Source organism: Chrysemys picta, chromosome 2 (assembly GCF_011386835.1).
Source record: "Chrysemys picta bellii isolate R12L10 chromosome 2, ASM1138683v2, whole genome shotgun sequence".
In the NCBI taxonomy this organism is placed as follows: Eukaryota; Metazoa; Chordata; order Testudines; family Emydidae; genus Chrysemys; species Chrysemys picta.
Genome location: NC_088792.1, coordinates 68,122,447 through 68,141,668, shown reverse-complemented (window position 1 = coordinate 68,141,668; position 19,222 = coordinate 68,122,447). Strand labels below are relative to the sequence as shown.

At 42.5% G+C, this 19,222-nt stretch overlaps 1 protein-coding gene across 2 annotated transcripts in view; it reads right to left on the bottom strand.

The window, feature by feature from the left end:
• Window positions 1-6,970: 6,970 nt before the first annotated feature.
• The window catches only part of PLEKHA8 (pleckstrin homology domain containing A8), a 40,195-nt gene continuing 27,943 nt past the window's right edge, over window positions 6,971-19,222 (bottom strand). For both annotated transcript variants that reach the window (XM_005297009.5, XM_008170398.4), the window contains 6 exons: window positions 19,009-19,094; window positions 18,544-18,602; window positions 16,064-16,194; window positions 15,308-15,378; window positions 14,102-14,163; window positions 6,971-13,160 (listed from right to left, as the gene is read on the bottom strand). In XM_005297009.5, the coding sequence (XP_005297066.2) occupies window positions 12,963-13,160; window positions 14,102-14,163; window positions 15,308-15,378; window positions 16,064-16,194; window positions 18,544-18,602; window positions 19,009-19,094 (607 nt within the window). In that variant the 3' untranslated portion in view covers window positions 6,971-12,962. The remainder of the gene's footprint in view (window positions 13,161-14,101; window positions 14,164-15,307; window positions 15,379-16,063; window positions 16,195-18,543; window positions 18,603-19,008; window positions 19,095-19,222) is intronic.

Genomic DNA, 19,222 nt, shown 5'->3' with positions numbered 1-19,222 from the left:
CTTTGTTGAAGAAGAGTGAAGGCTGCTTAGTAGTGCCTCCTGCCCTTCCAGAATGTGGAAGGTAGCAGCTGAAAACTGAAACCTCTGAAAACCAGGAAATCCACTCAGTGAAATAAAATGTAAATGTTAGAAGACCAGGAAATGCACAGTTGAGATAATGTCTCCCGTGCCATGCCACACCAATAACCTTAGCTCTGCCCCATCTTTCCCTACCATGAGTTACTCAGGGAACCTTATACCTCCCTCAACCTAACTGCAGTATTGCCAACCACCAAAATTCTAAAATCATAGATTCCAAGGCCAGAAAGGACAATTGTGATTAAATAGTCTGACGTCCTGTATAACACAGGCCACAGACCTTCTCCCCAAATAATTCCTAGAGCAGATCTTTTAGAAAAACATCCAAGCTTGATTGGCAAATCCACCACAATCTTTGGTAAATTGTTCCAATGGTTAATCACCCTCACTGTTAAAAATGTACATCTTGTTTCCAGTCTGAATTTGTCTAACTTCCACTTCCAGCCATTAGATCATGTCATACCTTTTGCTGATAAACTGAAGAGCTCATTATGAAATATTTGTTTCCCAGGTAGCTACCTACAGACTGTAATCAAGTTGCCCCTTAACTGTCTCTTTGAGTCTATCACTACAATTACACTCATGGGTGTTCTCTGAACCCTCTCCAATTTATTAACCTCTTTCTTGAATTGTGGCACTAAAACTGGCTACACTATTGCAGCAGCAGGTGTACCAGTGCCAAATACAGAGGTAAAGTAATCTCTCTACTCCTACTCAAGATGCCCTTGTTTACTCATCCTAGGATGGCATTAGCCCTTTGGCCACAGTGTTGCACTAGGAGCTCATGTTCGGCTGATTATCCAGCATGACTCACCAAATCTTTTTTAGAGTCACTGCTTCCCAGGATAGAGTCCCCCCTCCTGTAAGTATGGCCTATTCACAGGCACTTTGTTCTTTGGCGCTAGACATATACATTTACATTTAGCTGTATTAAAATGCATATTGTTTGCTTGTGCCCAGCTTACTAAGCGATCCAGATCACTCTATATCAGTGACCACTGCCCCAATTTTTGTGTCACCTGCAAACTGTATCAGTACTGATTTGATATTCTTTTCCAGGTCATTGATAAAAATGTTAAATAGCGCAGGGTCCCAGACATTCATAACATTGACCTAAAAATCATGAGGTTCTTTAAGAAGACTAAATTATGGTTTCTAGTCTGTTTCATGATTTTTGAGCTCCCCCTGCCTACCCATACTGTAACACAGTACTGCCATCTCCTGCAAATTTATTGCAAGCAAGGTTTTGCCACCTGCTCCAGGCACGCTCCCAATAATACAAAGCAACTTTATGTGATTTTGAGGCTGATGCCCAGACACTCATTCCCTCACTCTCATCCTACCTGGCCCTGGCAGCTACCTGTTCCCTTAGGTGCCCAGTTTGCACAGCTCCATGGGTGACATGTCTTCCTGGTGAGACAAAGCCACTACCTCCCTATCGCTGCTTGGAGGGCCCATGTGAGGGACAGTAGAGACTTTCTGACAAGGAATATCCCCCATAGACCTGCACAAGTCAATTAGTGCCCCTACCTTTGTGTGTGCCCTGCTCCTGCTGTTCTCTTGCAGGAAGCCATCAATCAGGTTTTGGGAAGCAGAGCTAGATGCTGGAATCTTAAATCCCCCTTACTCCTGGTCAGGAGTAGCAGTAATGCCCACAGGAGGAGGGGAAGCCCACGGTTGCAGGCAAAGGCAGGTGATGATAGAGTCTGAGCGCTGAGGGCAGCACAGCTCCAAGCAGCTGCTGGCTGGTAAGGGAGCAGTGTTCAGGCATTGCTGAGGGGATATATCTAAATGCCTCCCTTTAACAATGCGCCCAGGTAGAACAATGAGAAAAGGGGACGTAAGGGGGCTCAGCCTTACCCTCCCAAGCACAACGGGGAGAGGTGGAGATGTTGCTTTACTTCACAGGGTGGGAAGAGATTCCCCTCAACTGCAAGAGGACTAGTCCCTGCCTTGATAGGTAGCCACAAGGGCTAAGACAGTGGGAGGGAGCTGAGGGGATTGGGGAAGTAGGTAACTGTTGGATCCAAAGAGGGGAGGACAGGGTGGAAGGAGTCAGGAAACAGGTAGGTGCTGGAAGCAGGAGGGCATTTTTAAAACAGGTCATTTTGTAGGGCCCTATCATGGGAAATCTTTTACCAAATGATGCCAAATGTGCACCTCATATTCTACCCTGGACCCTCAAAGTTGGAGGCTCTCTGTTTCTGACTCTGCCTTTTAGTGCACTCTGAAAATTCACCTTTAAACTGAAACACTTATGTCCTGCCTTTAAGCCAGCTCCTACTACTGTTCCATACGGAGCTTTCAGCACTGTGGGCTACCACTGAGTAAAACCAAAAATGACCAACCAAAAATTGGTTATTAGATTTTAATTAGAGAAATGGGTGCTCAACACCTCTGAAAGTCAGGCCATACATTGTGAAAGATTTTGTGAGGCAATGGCTGGGGGGAGGAAGAAGGAAAGAGCAGAAGAGGGGCTGGAATACCATGGTAAAGACTAATCCAAAATAGACTAATTTGAGCCAAACTGCACTGACACTTGTCTTAAACTACCATCCAAGGGATTAGCAAAATCAGCTGCTTAACATTTAGTTAAAAGCTGGCCAAAACTATACAGGAAACCTTTAAAAGCAGTTGCATAACACACAAGGATGGGGCCTTAAATGTAATTGTTTAAAAAGTTTTACAATTATGCAGTCCAATTACCAAAAGTTAGAAAAAAAATACAGACTACATACTAAGTGATTGTCCCCTGGTTTATTTAATCAACTCTGTTGATGTATTAATGGCAAGTGCAAGGTCCACACCTTATCTTTGGGTAATCTCATCCACAAACACAAATTCAGCTACTATCTCATGCAGAGGGGAGGGGCTTGGGCACCTGACTGACAGGCTGGAAGGAGGTGCCTATCTTACACCCTCTCTTAATGCTAAGTGCCTAAAACAGGCCAGTCCTTTCTCACCAAAAAAGAGCCAGGGAGAGACTGAGGCACACCCCACCCCACCTTAGCCAATGGCATGGTCACTCAGTTACAGCTAGGTGACCCACTTTCAAGTCACTGCTCTGTCTGACTTGGGGCACAGACATGGATCCAAGTCTCCCACATTCCCTGTGAGTGCCCTGGCCACCAGAATAGGTGGAATTCTGGGGTGGGTCTCTTGCTATCTCTCCCATTGATGCTGTTCCACTTTGTATAAATAATTACATATTCATTGGGCCAGCAAGAGAGGGGGAAAAAGTAAGCAAGAGATTGACGCCGCACCGCAGTGGGTAGGGCAGTCACCAGAGATATGGAAAAGTCAGGGTCAAGTCTCTGCTCCAAGGAGTATGTACAAACACAGTGGAACCCTTTCAAGAGGCAAGATTGAGAGAGGCCTACCCCAGAGTAGCCAAGAGGCTGCTGGTAGGACACATTCAGCTAAAAAGTGGGAGACCTGTCCCTGACCCTAATCAGGCAGAATGGGTATTCAAACCTGGTCTCCCACTGCCCAGCTAGTGCTCTAACCACTGGGCTATTGGCTATAAGGTGGCCCACAGCCAGCTGCCTTTTGTGCAGATTACACATGCTCTGAGCACGCTGCAGGGGTAGGTGTGGGGGAAGAAGGAGAGCTACCTAATTTGATATCCCCGCTGTTCTCAGGGATAAAGTTAGGATTTAGGGGATTTGTGTGTGCTCACCAGCAGAAACTTAGGTGCCTCCAGTGTTAGGAGGCAGCTGAACGGCAGTGGAACCTAAACGTTGGACGTAGGTGCCTAAAGCAGCAGTTTGGAGCCTAAATCCTTTTGTGAATCTAGCCTAACAGAGATGGAGGCCCACGCACACTCCCCGGGTATTGTTCAGCATACACTGCTGGAAACAACTTCACCTGTGTAAAAACAACATGTACAGTGTTCTGTGGTCAGTCAGAAACACTAATAAAGACAGGACCTATCACCTTGGTTTTCAAAACAGTTTGAAAAGTTAAGATACAAATAATGTGCATTATCTGGGGCAAAAACCCCACCATTTCTTAAAATGTATCTGATTTACTGTAACAAGTGACAGCATGGTTAATACAATAGGACAACCCACCACTCCATCACTGGACGTTTTCACAGTAGATGCTAGAACTTTATTTGCCAGCTTTTTGGATTATGAAGTATACAGAATCCACTTGGTCCTGTAGGCTGCTGAGAGCTTGTGAACTCAATAGAACCTTTTCCCACCCATCCCACTAAAAGGAGGGAGGGGCCTCTACTGTGAAGAAATCTGCCATGCAAGCATTCCTTTAACCCACATGGGGTGAGCACTGGTAAGAAGGGGGTGGGTGGGAGGAAGTAGGAGTGCAGGGGATGGGCTGGGAGACAGGTTATGGTCAGGACACAGTAGTTTGCATGCACATGATACTGAAATGATGGCATAGCAGTTGATTTTGTGATTGCAAGCCCCTTCGTCTGCCATCCTGAAGCACTGCCTTACCTGAGTGTGTGGGAGAGCTAACCTTTGGAGAGATGGCAAAAGTGGTCATGGAAGGCCAGCCCCAAACACAGAAACATTTCTGGCAGCTCCCCTGAACCCATCAGTCACAGCCAGCTGCTCAGTGCCTCATGGTTCAGGCTGGGTACAATACTCTTTTTGGCCCATCAGCATGCAGCACCTGGGCCTTCACTTTGCCACAAGTAACAAGGCACCATGCTCAGCTGTAATGGTGGCACAGCACCGCTCTGAAGCCTCATCCACAATACTGCAGGACTAAGCCTCTAATTATTGTAGGACCCCCACTTCATTAGGAAGCAGCCTCTGTGGGTTGTTGGCTCACCAAAGCTTTGGGAGCCTTTGGCTGTGCACGTGAGACTGCTGCTTGGTTCAGAGTGTGTAATTCTCTCCTCCCTCATTCAGATGTGGCTGTGTATGAGGGCTGGGCCTGTATGTACTCCAGAATGCAGCAGTCACCTCTGCACTCACCAGTTTCTTCTGGCATGTGTTTCTGTCTCTCTCCCCCCTTCTCCCAAACCCCTCCAGCTGAAGAAATGCCTCTGAGCCAAGGACATATTTCAGAGATCTCCACTCCTAAATTCTGCCATGGAGGACAAGTTGGCTTGCTGAGTCAATGGTTTCCATTGTCCTTCAACTCACAAAAAAGGGGTCAGGGAATGCCTCCCGTCCTGATCTGGGCAGAAGAGACCCCACCACTTGCATTCCTCTCCCATGGTCACATAGGGAAGAGACAAGGAAGAAGTGAAGTTCTCTCCACTTTCCCCTAACATTTTTAAAGGGACAAGCCAGCTATTTTGTTATTGATATGTAGGTATATCCTAGGTAAGATATAGCTATGGATTAAGGCAGTAACGCAAAAGCCTACAGGCTTCAAGCCTGTAAGACAATAGCTTAGCCAAACTGATGCCTAAAACCCAAAGACTTGACATAAGCAACTAACTACTAAGTGACCCTATATCATAAGATGTCACAAGATAGAGTGCTGTAAAAACAAGTACAGCTAAACTGCTGGCAGGTGATCACAAAACACCAGTTTATGCTAATTTTGGATATTTTAAGATAGGAACATCAGCAGATGGTCAACTGCAAGAATGCTATGGTAACCAGGTAATGTATATGCTAATTTAGTTGAGGTAAAATAGTAGGTAATCTGTAAGAGGACACCCCAACATTGTTAGGATGAGGAAGTGTTGATAGTGATAGGGGGTTTAGCACCATTATGAATATGTATGGCGACCATGCGACTTGTAATAAAAGGGCCAACCTAGGCCTAAGCATTTGGGATCTTTCTGGGTATGCCGCAGTGACGATCACTTGCCGATCATCTATGTTACCTACTTCAGTTTCCCACAAAGGATAGTGTGAGCATGCAAATGATGAACTTTTTGTATTATCTCTGTCTACTTTGCTATGTTGCAGGGTTTCTGATATTTCTGGTTGTACTAGTGAAAATATCAGATTCACAAGGTCTTCACTAAGTGTGAGTGTCTCTCGCATTTACACGGGGTCCTCATTCTAACAAGAATTCTTTGGCCAAACTGGAGGCAGCAGAACCCTGCCAAACCATGGCATATTAAAGTGGAAACACTAAAGGATCCCGAATTAACAATCAGGCAACACTTGCCTTCATCTTTATCTAGGAATGATGCACAGAAATTCCTTCAGCTCTAGAGCCAGAGAAACTCCTCTCAGTTTTATGACCTCAGCAGACAGTGGGTAATGTTTTGGGAACGGATCATATCTATGGGCTTCAGGAGCTTGTCTGGCCCAGGAAGCCACAAATATTTGCTGGATTCAGCTCTTAGTAATCATTTTTTATTATAATCCAACTGTTTCCATTGGCATGAACATTCTCATAAAAAAAAGATAGAGGCTGTTTCCACTAACCAGAACCGATTACAGTGCCTAGAATAATGGAGCTCCAGTCTTGACTGGAGCGTAAGCCCCACTGTATTTACACGTAATAAATAAAAATTATAAACAAAGCTTCTTAGGAAACCATGCAGAGAAAATGAGATTTTAAAATAGGCATATTTAAAAATAAGTTTATTATCACTAAATATAAAAATCTGACAGAGGTCTTCAAACATTTCTCAAAAACAAAAAACAACCAAACTAAATCTAAAGTATGGAATATAATTCTGTTGAGAGAATCAGCATAGATTAAAAGCAGGTTGATGCCAGACCTGCTTTCATTTGGTCTAGTATCAATGTGTTAACACCACAGAGGGATTTGTTCATCAGTCAAGACAAAGTAAAATTAAAATAAAAGGCCATGTACCTTCTCTCTTCTTAAATAGTACACATCTAAGCAATGCTCACTATAAGCCTAATTTAATGTTCATAAAATTGATGTCCAACATGTCCCTGGAAAAATTAAGGAGCTGGGAAAGGAAAATGCACAACCAAAACACTTCACTTTTCAGTTTTGTTATTTTATTCTGGAGTGTGATTTCCTTGCTTTAATTGAGTATAACTACATGGAGACATGATAAAACACAACAATACACAGGAACCTCAAATTGTTGAGATTTTTGTTTAAAGGGGTCAAAGAGCAAATATGGGCCCCTGAATGTTAAGACATAAATTAGGATAAAACAAGCTTAGTGCTAAAACCTAGTCAGGATATTGAAACAGGGAAAATTAATATATGAAATAAGCCTTTGGCACTCCTGGGGTGTCTCTCTAGTTATAGAATAAGATAAGTATATTTAAAAAAGCTAACATCCACATCTTAAGCAAGTATGCAGTCTAATGCAATGGGGATTTGTGTGCTTAAATCAGGCATCTGCACAAGTGTGCACACATATACATACACACACATCGGTTTTAGACCCTAATTCAGGAAAACTCTTAAGCATCTGCTTTAGTCCATCCATGTTCAGGACAGTCCTTAGATGTGTGCTTAAAGTTAAACACATGCTTAAGTGCAGTCCTGAACAGGAAGACCTTCCTAAATCAGGGGCAAAATTAAACTCTAGACCAATGGGCCTCAAACTTTCTACCTCGTGACCTCCCCCTCTAACGGTGCCCCCCACCTCCCCTAGACAAGGTTGGGAGCCAGGAGCGGAGCGTGGCCACGGTTGGGGCTGAGGCCGGAGCCATGGCAGGGCTGGGAACCAGGGGCTGGAGCCACAGCCGGGAGCAGAGTCACGAACAGAGCCATGGCTGGGGCCAGGAGCTGCAGCTGGGGCTGGGAGCCATGGCAGGGAGCCGAGCAGTGCTGGGTGGTGCTCCCATCCCACCCCCAGTGGGGGCTGGCCTGGGCCCCGCTGCATCCCCTCCAAATGTTCCTCCACACCCACCTAGGGCGGTGCACCCCACAGTTTGGGGACCACTGCTCTAGACCATGAGGTCCAAGTTTTCAAGTTCATTAGTTTGGCCATTTTGATTTCAGAGCACTGTTTAAACCCCCACATGAACCATGGGTACTTCCAGACTTATCATGGGATAGTCTCACTTGTGTGCTAGGAATCCGTCCCCTCCCACAATGCTACCCTGCTACACAAATGATTTTTATACACTTGGAGACCACGTGGAAGCCTAAAGCCTTTAGTTTTTTCAGGGTAGTGGGGCCCTGGATTCAGCTGTCCCTTCTCTCTCACCTTGCCTTCTTATCAGCACTTTGCAGGCAAGCAGAGAGAAATGAGTCCATCTTTGAAACTGTGCTTTCACCAATAAGAACTAGAAACTGTCACTACTAAAGTGTCTTGATTTAGATTTCAAAGGTCAAATTAAAACTTCCCAGAGTTTTAATGTGATTAGCAAAGCACTGCAGTACCAGGGAGAGACACTTCAAAGAAGGGCAGCACATTCTTCACGAGCCCCCTTTCGCTTGGCTGTTCAGCTCTGAGCTTGGACCCGTCTTCAAAGTCTCTGTTTTTAATCACTTTAATACACTGGCACTGTGGCTGTTTCAAACTCCCCATTTTAGCTTTGCACAGGAGACACTGTAGCCTGAAAGCAGCATAGCTGGCTGCAAAGCAGGCATGAGATGGAGAGGTCGGGTGAATGGGAGTTTTTAGCCCTGCAAGGGCTTGGCTATTGCTCATAACAGTGCCTCAAGGGAACCCAGGGTTCTTTTAACCACCTGTTGCAAAAACCAAACAGAAGTTCGGAGCACAAGTGAGGGGAGGAAGTCCACTGAATGAGCGGAACCCTTATTTTAAAAAAAAGTATTCTATAATGGCCACACACCCGGGAAGTGCAGTATCGACGTAGGCATAAGCTACAGCGTTAGACCCGTTCTGGAGAATACCGCAGCATATTTAAATACATAAAATCTCGCAACTACAAAAAAAAGTTTGACAATTCTTAAACCATGAAATATGTGCAATGTAATGTAAACAGTGACTGTACTTTAGCCCAAACTATTGATTTACTATAAATTACTTTTACTAAGAGTGAAAGCATATGGCCCTTAAAATACCAAACACTTGTTTAAAATTAACTTCAAATTTAAAAAATTTTGCTTTTAAAAGTTAAGGGCCATACTATAACATCAAGATGAGATGCCTGGGTATGTTTCAGTGATCCATTAATCTATATCTCTAAACACTTGAGTATTAATAGTTCACCAGAAAATACCCCTGGTGCCTTGATGCTAGGGTGCAGGCACGGGCAACTGTTGATTATGGTGTGTTAAAGTATTGAAAAGGATGCTAGAGTACGTTTGTTTTAAAAATAGCAAAATCAAATCAAATAAAAGCTCATCCACTTCTAAGCAGAACTCTCTATTTGAATTATTGGGGAGCTCTGCTCTAATGTCAGTGACACAGTATTACAAAGAGATATGACCTTTATTAAAATATGCTGACAGCTATTGTTCTCTATAGTATTAGTATCAGATTGCTTTGGGATGTATCACGTTTTAGCAAACATGTGCATTGGATAGTCTGTGCTAGTGTCATACTTTTTGCTGGAGTTCTGAACTGAACTATACCAACTTCACACAAAAAGCAGCCTTGTATGGTAAGCCTACTATATTTTTGCCATGGCTATGTAGAATCCCTGAGAGTATGCAACTGTCAAACAAAGGAAATAGCTGAAAGCATTTCTAAAGGAAACAGATGTAAAACTTCATACTGATAAAGGTTAACAAATCAATGCCGCTCATGTAAGGTATGCAAAACAGGGCTATAACAGTATCAGCATGTGGGAGTAAAACCACATTTTAATCTTGTAGCTGTCAGATCAGTTCCAAGATGCATGCTTGTTGCTTAGCTGTGAGGCAAACACAAATTCTTTTAAAACTAAAAAGTGTCAACCCACTCTGGGAAAAACAACAACAACATGTTTTTGTCTTTGAACTTTAAAATTATCAGTGGTGTTAGTCAGAAAAATAGAGAATAAGATTCCTTTGATTTAGTAATTATAAAGAATAAGTGACTACATATTGGGCCACGGCTGGCAATCTGGTACATTGAATAGTTTTTCAGTTTTGTCACTGTTTCCTTGGAAAGCCCCTGACCAGCCAATTGCAAGTAAAAGCGCCAGTTCTGCAAGGAACAATGGAGACGAGGAAACTCGTCTGAAGAGGAGTGTGCCCCACCTATGCAAAGCCAGTAATTGGTCTATCAGAAGCAGTAAGATTGGTGGAAAATGCCAGTTCTGAAGTTAAAAAATTCAAATGAGGTCGCTAACGGTGTTCTACTTTAGAAATTAAGATCTTCCCCTCTTTGCACCAGTGAGTTTGGATTTTCTCACTGGTAAAAATGTGAATGCTGGGAACTGTCTCCCACTATGAGAGAAGCTTGGAGCAAAAGAAAATTCCACTTTTTATTCATTCTAACTTCACAATGTTTCTTTTAAAATTTACTTTATAAGAGGATCTCTCAGTCCTTTCCTCCACTGTGTGTGTGAAAATGTAGTCGCTACTTGTGCAATCACTATCTTCCCAGAGCATCCTGAGGAGAGCTATGAAGCCAACTTCCCCACATCACCTCAGAGAAGAACCTTAGCTGTAACCCTGAAGAAACCACTCACTGGGGGACAGGATCTGGAGTTGTTCTACTGACATTTGTGTGGATTACTCAGCATTATGCTAAAGAGAATTACATGTGTAAATTCCAAGGGTACCTGGCTTCATTCTTAGTACTGCAGGTAGTGGAATAACTGAAGCAAACTCTGGCCAAAAAATATTCAATTCTATATGTAAGCATGAATAGAAAATGCCTCAATTTTCAAAAGGGCTCAGCACCCACAGCTCTGAAAAAAAAAAAAAACATCAAACCAATTACTATTTATCTATTGCTTTTGGTGTCTCCCTCAGGCACCAAATTTAAAGTTTTTGGTCTTTTCCTATAGCTGTTTTGTGCTTTCTTCAAAATTTTTAGTGTCCTCTGGATAGAACGGTTTGAGTGCTAAGAATATAGCTGTGCTTCAACCATGGAATTATGCTTAAACAACCTGTTCTATAGGCATCCAGGCACAGGGTGCATTGCACATCACTAGAATCCTCTTGGTATCCTTGATTTGCTGGATCTAAGCAAAAGCATTTCTCCTGCGAGATGGCAACAAAAATTTCAAAATGTCTCTGAAGAGTTGTTTTCTCCTCTATTTATAATGGCTCACCACTTTCCCAAGGCCTTCATTCTGAAGTGTTCCTCCCTTCTCTCCAATGTACAATGTGAAATTCACCCCATGCAGAATACCAGCAAAAGTCCTATGCACTAAAGATCTACTTAAACCCTGAAGTGGGACTAAATAGTCCAAATACCTTGTGCTGGCCCTCTATACGAGGTCAAATTTCACTTTTTAATCATCTGACTAACTACAGGGAAAGCTATTCATTCTTGACTCCAACAGTACCAGTGGACTTTTACTCGTGTCAGTGGGAGGAAAGCATGGCAAAAATCCCCATTATCCTTAATTCGCTGTCAAACCTAGACACTTTTGGATTATATACTTAGAACTGCACTAATGTGTGATGGTTTTATGAAGAACTATATTCCCCCCCTAGGACTGACTCATTTCAAACCCAGCCTTTTGTAACCCCCATTAGCAAAAAACAAAACCAACACCCACACCTCCTCCAAATGCTAATCTAGAAGCATTTTTATATAACTTGTTAGATTGCTGGTTGTGTTTAAACCACACAAATACCCAGCAGCAGTTATGGGATTTGATTTTGAATAGGCCCTTTAAAAAGAAGGCTATAGGCAAACTTTTCAAAAGCACCTATGTGACTTAGACACTTACGAGTCTATGTCCCATTGACTTTCAGTGATACTTAGGTGCTTTTGAAAAGTTTATTCTATTACCAGGGTAAATACAACAGGACCGATCTTCAGCTACTGTAGATGGGCGCAGCTCCAGTGGAACCAATGGGGCTTTGCCAATTTACATCAGTTGAGGATCTGGCCCAATGGCTCCAGCACTTAGCACTAAAGCCTTGTTAACCACACAAGGGCAAAGGAAGCACTTAAGATACTAGTACCAAGATCAAGGTGATGCATCTTGACAACCTTCTCTCCCTCTGCCATGTAGAGGCCTCCCCCTGCTGGGACCTTAGCAACAAGGCTGGTGTCACAGTGAATTTAAGGATTATTTTTCTGTCTCTCTCTCTTGCACACAAACACACACACATTCCCTCACAGGATGAGGCAGGAGGAGCTTCTTGGTAGAACAGCTCCAGGAGCAGGTGCCTAGTAGCACTGGAAGAGACAATCCTGTTTTCATGGACCTGTGAGGAGGTGGAGAGTACCTAGGAAAGCACAGGGAGAGCATGCCTAGTGTGACGGGCTGACTCTTAGGGGAGGCCCAGGGACCCTGGCCATCAAGACAACACTTGCAGTAACAGCCTTTACATTTTTTTAAAACAGGGCTGCGAGTAAAATCAAGTCACCAGTATAAAACACAAGGATGCAACCCAAATTTACCTCAAGATGGGACCAGACTAACCACTCAGTTAATAAGGTAGAGAGTTCTACTGCCCCCTCTTCTGCTATCAGTGCAGCACAGCTCTCACTAGCAGAGGGGCTGGGCTAGAGCTGCCCAGATGGAGAGAAGACCAGTGAAATGGAGACTAGCATCACAACTTGGACAGGCACAGAACAGGGTGAGGGCAAAATGACGACATCAGCACAGCATCTGTGCTCCCATCAAAGCTGCCCCTCCACACGTGTGGTGCCAGTAGTATGCACTGGAGCAAGGCCTAATTCTGCTCTGTTATATTCATGTAAAAAAAAGAATTATTTAGCCCAAAGGTATTCACCATGCAAACAGTTGCGGCCTTCAAAGAAACAGCACCTCTTCATTTAAACATAAACAAGGATTAAAAATACACAAGCACACCGATTCCTCCACCTTCCATGCTAAGAAAAGATACAATGAAGAGAAACGGCATTCAGAAAAGCTCGTTAACAAATGCAGTGCCTGAAGTTTTGAGGTACTGTGTCACTGTGATTATACCACCTCATCCGACTCCAAACCATGTACTTCATAGAGAATGTCCAAGATATTCAGCTGGTTTTCCATGGCTGGCAAGTAAATGTTGAGGTCTCTCTGCATTGCATTATAAAAAGCTTCTTCCTGATCATCACACTTCTTCACAGACAGTGCTGCCACAAAGTCTTCATATGTTGGTGCTGCCCTTAAAGCTAACTGGGAGAGGAATAGAAGTTTAAAATCTCAAACTTGGAAAGTGACTTTTGATGCTTCAACTTTTGCAGCCCCATTATGAGACACTTTACAGAGGCCTGATTTTTAGAAAGTGCCTATACAGCATATTTTGTGACTACAAGTGGTGATTTTTTATTATTATTTTTATTTAGACTTTAAAAACATTAAAATAACCAATACGGGTACATTTTCAAAAGGAGCCTATGTCTAATTTTCAAGAACTCAGAAACTTGGAAGTCTAAGTCCCATACTTTTTTTTAAAATAATTTTACCCCAAATCTTGCTGCTTCTCCTTCAATCATGAAAAGCATTGTATTTACACCTGGGTGGGACTTTACATAGTCTCGCCAATACAATTTATAACAACACACACCAGGGGGCGCTGCTAGCTTGGCGGTAGGACAACCTGTTTCTTTGGATACTCTATTTGAGTAAAGTGGGTCTTGTTTTCACAAGTATTAAGTTTCAGTCTTCCCTCCAACTCTACTCTAATGTTTCATGCACTGGAGGTAAGAACATCTTGAGGAAACAGAACCCACTTCCAGAAATTCATTTAAAAATATTAGGAAAAGATATCGTTAATGACGCACTCTAAAATATTCTGACTTTATTTTTATTTTCCTAGAAAAGACCCTATATGATGTGTGGCAAGAGACATTTCCAGACTAAATCTAAAATAGACAAAAATTCTTAACTAAAAGAAAAATAGATTTCTCTGTAAAAATCAAACATTAAACATGAAATGATAGCCCTAACCCTTGCCTCTGAGGCAGAGATCTGACAAACGGAACATCTCGTTAATTCTTTCGGTACTTACATTTCAGTACATTGTATCAGGTATCCACCATAGCATAAGACTGTACAGGTGAATGCAGCCAAGATTCCGACTAGCTGAGTCAGCAATTAAGATGTTAGCCACTTACCGCAAAAACCCCTCGCACAACCCAGCCATGATGCTGCCGTAATGTCTTGCCGTAAGCGTTGTCTTAAAAGAAAGAAAAAGGAAAAATAAGTTCCCAACTGTATTTTTAAATTTTCTTCCAGCTCATTTCCACCCAGCTGTGAGAGGATTTTTTCTTACAACTCCACACAGCAGTGGAGTGTTCAGTGTAAACAGCCAGTGCTCAGATCTGCCCCTGCTCTCAATTTCGTCCAAGGGGAGCTCGTAAGCCCAGGCGAGTTAGCCACTATTCCTGTGGCTGGCAGTAGCAGTAACCAAAAGGCCTAATACTGGCTGCCCCCCACATTCTCTGCACTCACTGGAGGGCATGGGAGAATACTCCACCCTGGATACAGCTGCTCGGATTACTTGCTGGACATTATTTCATGAAAAGTGCTTTAACAATTTTCTGCAAATGAAGAAAGTTATTCACCGGTACGTTTCTTCATTATCCGACCATTTCTACAGATGGGCAAATAGAATTTCGCAAATAAAAGTTACCCAATAAATCCTCTGTCAATGGAGACCAATTTATTTGCAAGTACAATTTTTGTTATCTGATTAGCCCTAGCTCTGCCCATGCCTCACCCCCACAGTTCTCCTCCTCTCTAGTACTCCGTTCAGTGCAAGCTGCTGAACAGTGTGCCAACTGCACCATACTATGGGGAAGACCCTCTGCACAGGGGCTGAGCAAACACTAGGTGCCTAGTACTGTCATTTCAGCTCTGTGCACTTTCAGCAGCTCCCACAGCCAGCTGTTTAACATCTTAAGCACTGGGCTTTCCCATGTAAACAACAGATACAGCAGTTACTGTGCCTACCTCACAGGGATGCCAAGAGGCTCAGTAAAGGAAAGCCCTATATAAGCATAAAGTTTCTTACCAAGTTTTAACTTGCTTTAAGATACATTTGGGGTTGTTTCCCCCTCCCCCATTTTAACTACATGTAAACATACAGTGGGGGGAGAGGGGGAATCCCATCAAATAAAGACTCGCCTCGTACATAGTTATCTGTAAATAGGGTATTTGGCTCAAGATTCCAGTTTTCAGAGAAGGTATTTCTTGAAGGTGAGCTACAGGGAACACTAATTTTAATATTAATAACAGAAGAACACCCAGACCTAAATAATGGAGAAAAAGCTCAATTATATAAACAAAAAAGTAAGAACAATAAAGCAATTGGCACTTACTCAGAGCTGTTTGAATATTCTTTTCTCCATTCTTAACTTCTGTCAAAAATCCCTTCAAAAACTTTAAGCCTCTGCCAGGAAGAAACCAAAAAAAAAATATTTTTTTTTTATCACCAGACAGCCCCCACAAAAATTGTTGAGTGAAATGGAAGGGTGTGTAACATCACTACATAGGTATATAAAAAATCACTGGTTTCACATAACACTTTAAACCATTTTGGCCAAAATGGGACATTACTAAAGGCTGCTCACTGTGAGCAGAGTCCCTGTCTCACTGCCTAGGTGGAAATGCCTGGAGAAAACCCAAGTGAAGTCTCCTCTTGGCCTATTCACTTGTAACAGCAAACACAATATTGACTAGACATGTTCTTCATCTGGGTAAAGAGATGGATCCATTACTAATCCCTTTCAGCCACCACTCCCCAACCCCCCCAGACAGGCTGTGCTCCAAGTCAGAGTTTATGTGCTGTAGTCTAGGTCCTCTGGATGACTCAGAGGCATGGCAGGAATAGTTACCCAACAAGACTATTCAGTTATTTCTCTAGGGAAAAGTGGGTATTTAGACCTTGTGATTGGTATGCCCAATACTGGGACCATAACTGGGATGTTAAATTTGAACACAGTGTGTTTTGACTACTCCGGTGTGCAAAGAAACTAGCAAGAATTGCTTCCTGAGACTGATCTACATTGGTGAAGGGATCTGGGTAATATCCTAACACCTACAATTAAACTGAAGATTTGACACCTGGCAGTTACCTTTTTAGCCACAAAAGGGCCTCTGTTGCAGAGTTTCTAACGCGTGCTACCTCAGCACTCACTTCATGGAGCACTATCTTCTGGAGAGTGTTGAACTCTTCTCTGTTGGTTATATATTTCTGATTTATTTTCTGAAGAGAAGGCAACAGTTTATACTTTTACATGGTTCCATTTTATATAACAAAAACATTCTGGCTCACAAGGGCTATTTACCAGGCCTCTCACACACAAAAGGAATGCCGGTTCCCAGATTAATTCCTTGCAGCGTACATGGAGTAGTAGACTCCAAATCTGAGGGGGGAGTGCCTTGCTTTGTTCAACAGCCCCCTGACATTTAAATCTGGAGTGGAGTGACGGGCCATGAAGAGAGTCCTGTCCATTCCCCCAGGAAAAATGAATACCTCAACTTTCAGAGAGGGAAGTTCATGCTCTGAGCACTTCAGGGAAAAGAAAAACGTGGTTAAGGTATTACTACAGTGGCAGCTGGAGCAGCAGATTCTATACGAGACTCAGAATGTTTGTTTTATTTTTTTTTACAAATGTAGCTTGTTTCATATAACCCACCCTTGTAAAAAACACAAGCCAACGCAATCAGACTGTCTTAACAGGCTTTTCTTGTATATATTGGCGATATATGTTGCCTTTCCACTCTCAGTACTATCTTTCCCAGTCCTTTTTGGTTTTTACAGCATTCTTTTCTGTTAAATTGTATGTTTTTTATGCACTTGCTCAATGCTAGTAGCTACAGCAGCACCTCGTGCTGTGGTAGAAGAGAAGGAGGCACATTGGGTAAGCGAGGAAGCTATTTATTTTCCATTTTTAAAAAGTATTTCTTTGAAGCCTGAAATAAGTTATGTTCCCCATTAGGTGTTTAATGTTTTATTTTAAGTGATAAATATTCTTTTACTTCATCTTGCGAGTAGCACACAAAACCTTTTCAAGCTTGGAGCCAAAAGTAAATGTTCAGATTCAGAGGCGGCTCATCAGCTGGTGTAAAACAGCACTGATTTCAAAGGAGCTACGCTGATTTATATCAGCTGAGGACCTGGTCTCACAACATACTCTCTGGCTTCTGCTTGAGGAAGGAAATCTAATGTTTCTTTTCAGCTTACAGCATTAACAAAGCGGATGTGGCTAGTGAGGCCTTCACTAAACAGCAACTTAAATCATATTCATTAACCACTATAATCTAGCATGCTGAATGGTTTATACCAGGCCATCACTCAAACGGAGTTTAAAAAAAATCTGGTTACACCCAGAAGTTGGACTGTATGGAAAAAATATTCTGCACTTACAGTGCACAGTGTAACGTCCCTTTCTGCATTTTGATCTGACCAATAGGAGCAAATATTATGCAAATATTACAAAACCTCCAGATACCAATCCCACCCCTGTATATTCCATATGCTTGATCTATCTTCACCTGCTCCAAACACAACACACACTTCCTTTGTAAGGGTTACTGTATTACATTAGATCCTATGGGTACGTCTATACTTACCTCCGGGTCCGACAGTAAGCCATCGATCTTCTGGGATCGATTTATTGCGTCTTGTCTAGACGCGATAAATCGATCCCGGAAGTGCTCGCTGTCGACGCCGGTACTCCTGCTCTGCGAGAGGAGTACGCGCAGTCGACGGGGGAGCCTGCCTGCCGCGTCTGGACCCGCGGTAAGTTCGAACTAAGGTACTTCGACTTCAGCTACGTTATTCACGTAGCTGAAGTTGTGTATCTTAGTTCGAAGTGGGGGGTTAGTATGGACCAGCCCTATGTCACTCTGTGTTTCTACATACAGTCATAACTGTAACAGCAAGCCAGCTGGGTAATGAATACCGTGTAGGTACTAGAGATCAGTAGACTGTAAACTCAATTTCTGCCTATCTCATGGTTTTAAACACATCTTTAAACTCTCAGGTATTAAAGATGGAACAAGCCACCAATAGGTGGCATCCAAAAGATGGAAGAGGCAAGGAGGGAAAGGAGTTCTTTAGAGTAGCACAAGAATGTATTACTTGGAATAATGGGGTGAAACTAAGCAATGTAAAAAAGTTACGTTGAATTATCAGGGGAAAACCCTATTCTAATGGTGAGATCTATAAGAATGCTGAATAGTTTTCCAACAGAAGTGATAGCAGCCTACCCCTTGAATCATTTAAAATCACAAGAGGAGAAATTGCAATTATTATTATTTATTAAGTACATATACTGGGGGCCAATCCTGCATTGTCTGGAGTGTGGAATAGTGGACTTGCTAAAGAAAAGGCCTATCTAATTTCTATGATTTTAAAATATTCAATAGATTGAGTATGGGATTATTGTTCATATCATTAGATATCAATTTGGTTGTGCACCCTGACTTAAGGAAACAGGTATTTACATTTATACACTATTTGTTTGGGTGTTTCAGCATCTGTTTAGTCTTAGGTAGAATATCTTAAGTTTTGTTTTGTTGAAAAGTCAGTGCTAGAAATGGCTATTACCTTGATATTACCTACAAAATCCATTTTAACAGGAGCAAAGACTGTTGGTCCAAGTTTGTCTAGAAGAAAGAAGGCAACATTTTTAAAGCAGTTTCTTAGTACTCATGACTCAGCAATATCTATTTCACCTACTACCAAAAAGCTTTTCTGAATAGTTAAAAGGAGAAACAGAAAGATGGAAGTCTTTTTCTTCCTTCTGTTACAGGGCCAAAAACTCCAATCTGTACACGAGCCAAAGACACCAAAATAATAGGACCTAGCTCTTATAGCAAGTTTTATCCATAGATCTTAAAGCACTTTATAAAGGAAGTCAGTATCCTTATCCTCAAATAGGATTAAAGAACTGAATGATCTTAATGAACCTGAGCCACACCTCAGCCATTTCTCTTATTAGGCAGCAATCAAAAAGATTCATGGCATAGCTGCTAGAGACACTGACTGTAGTGAAAGTAAGTAACCACTTACCCAAAACTGGCACTATCGCGTAACACGATTGCAGAAATTCCTCTGTGGGTATGCCGTCACCCTCCTGGAGTTCAATGTCATTAAACCTGGAGATTCCAGTATAAACACAAAGAAAACGTTAAATACTCCTGTCATACTTTACCCACAAACAATGGAAGAAGGGTTTGCTTTTTTGAAAGGCGGTCACACTGCAATCAATATTTCACAAGAACTA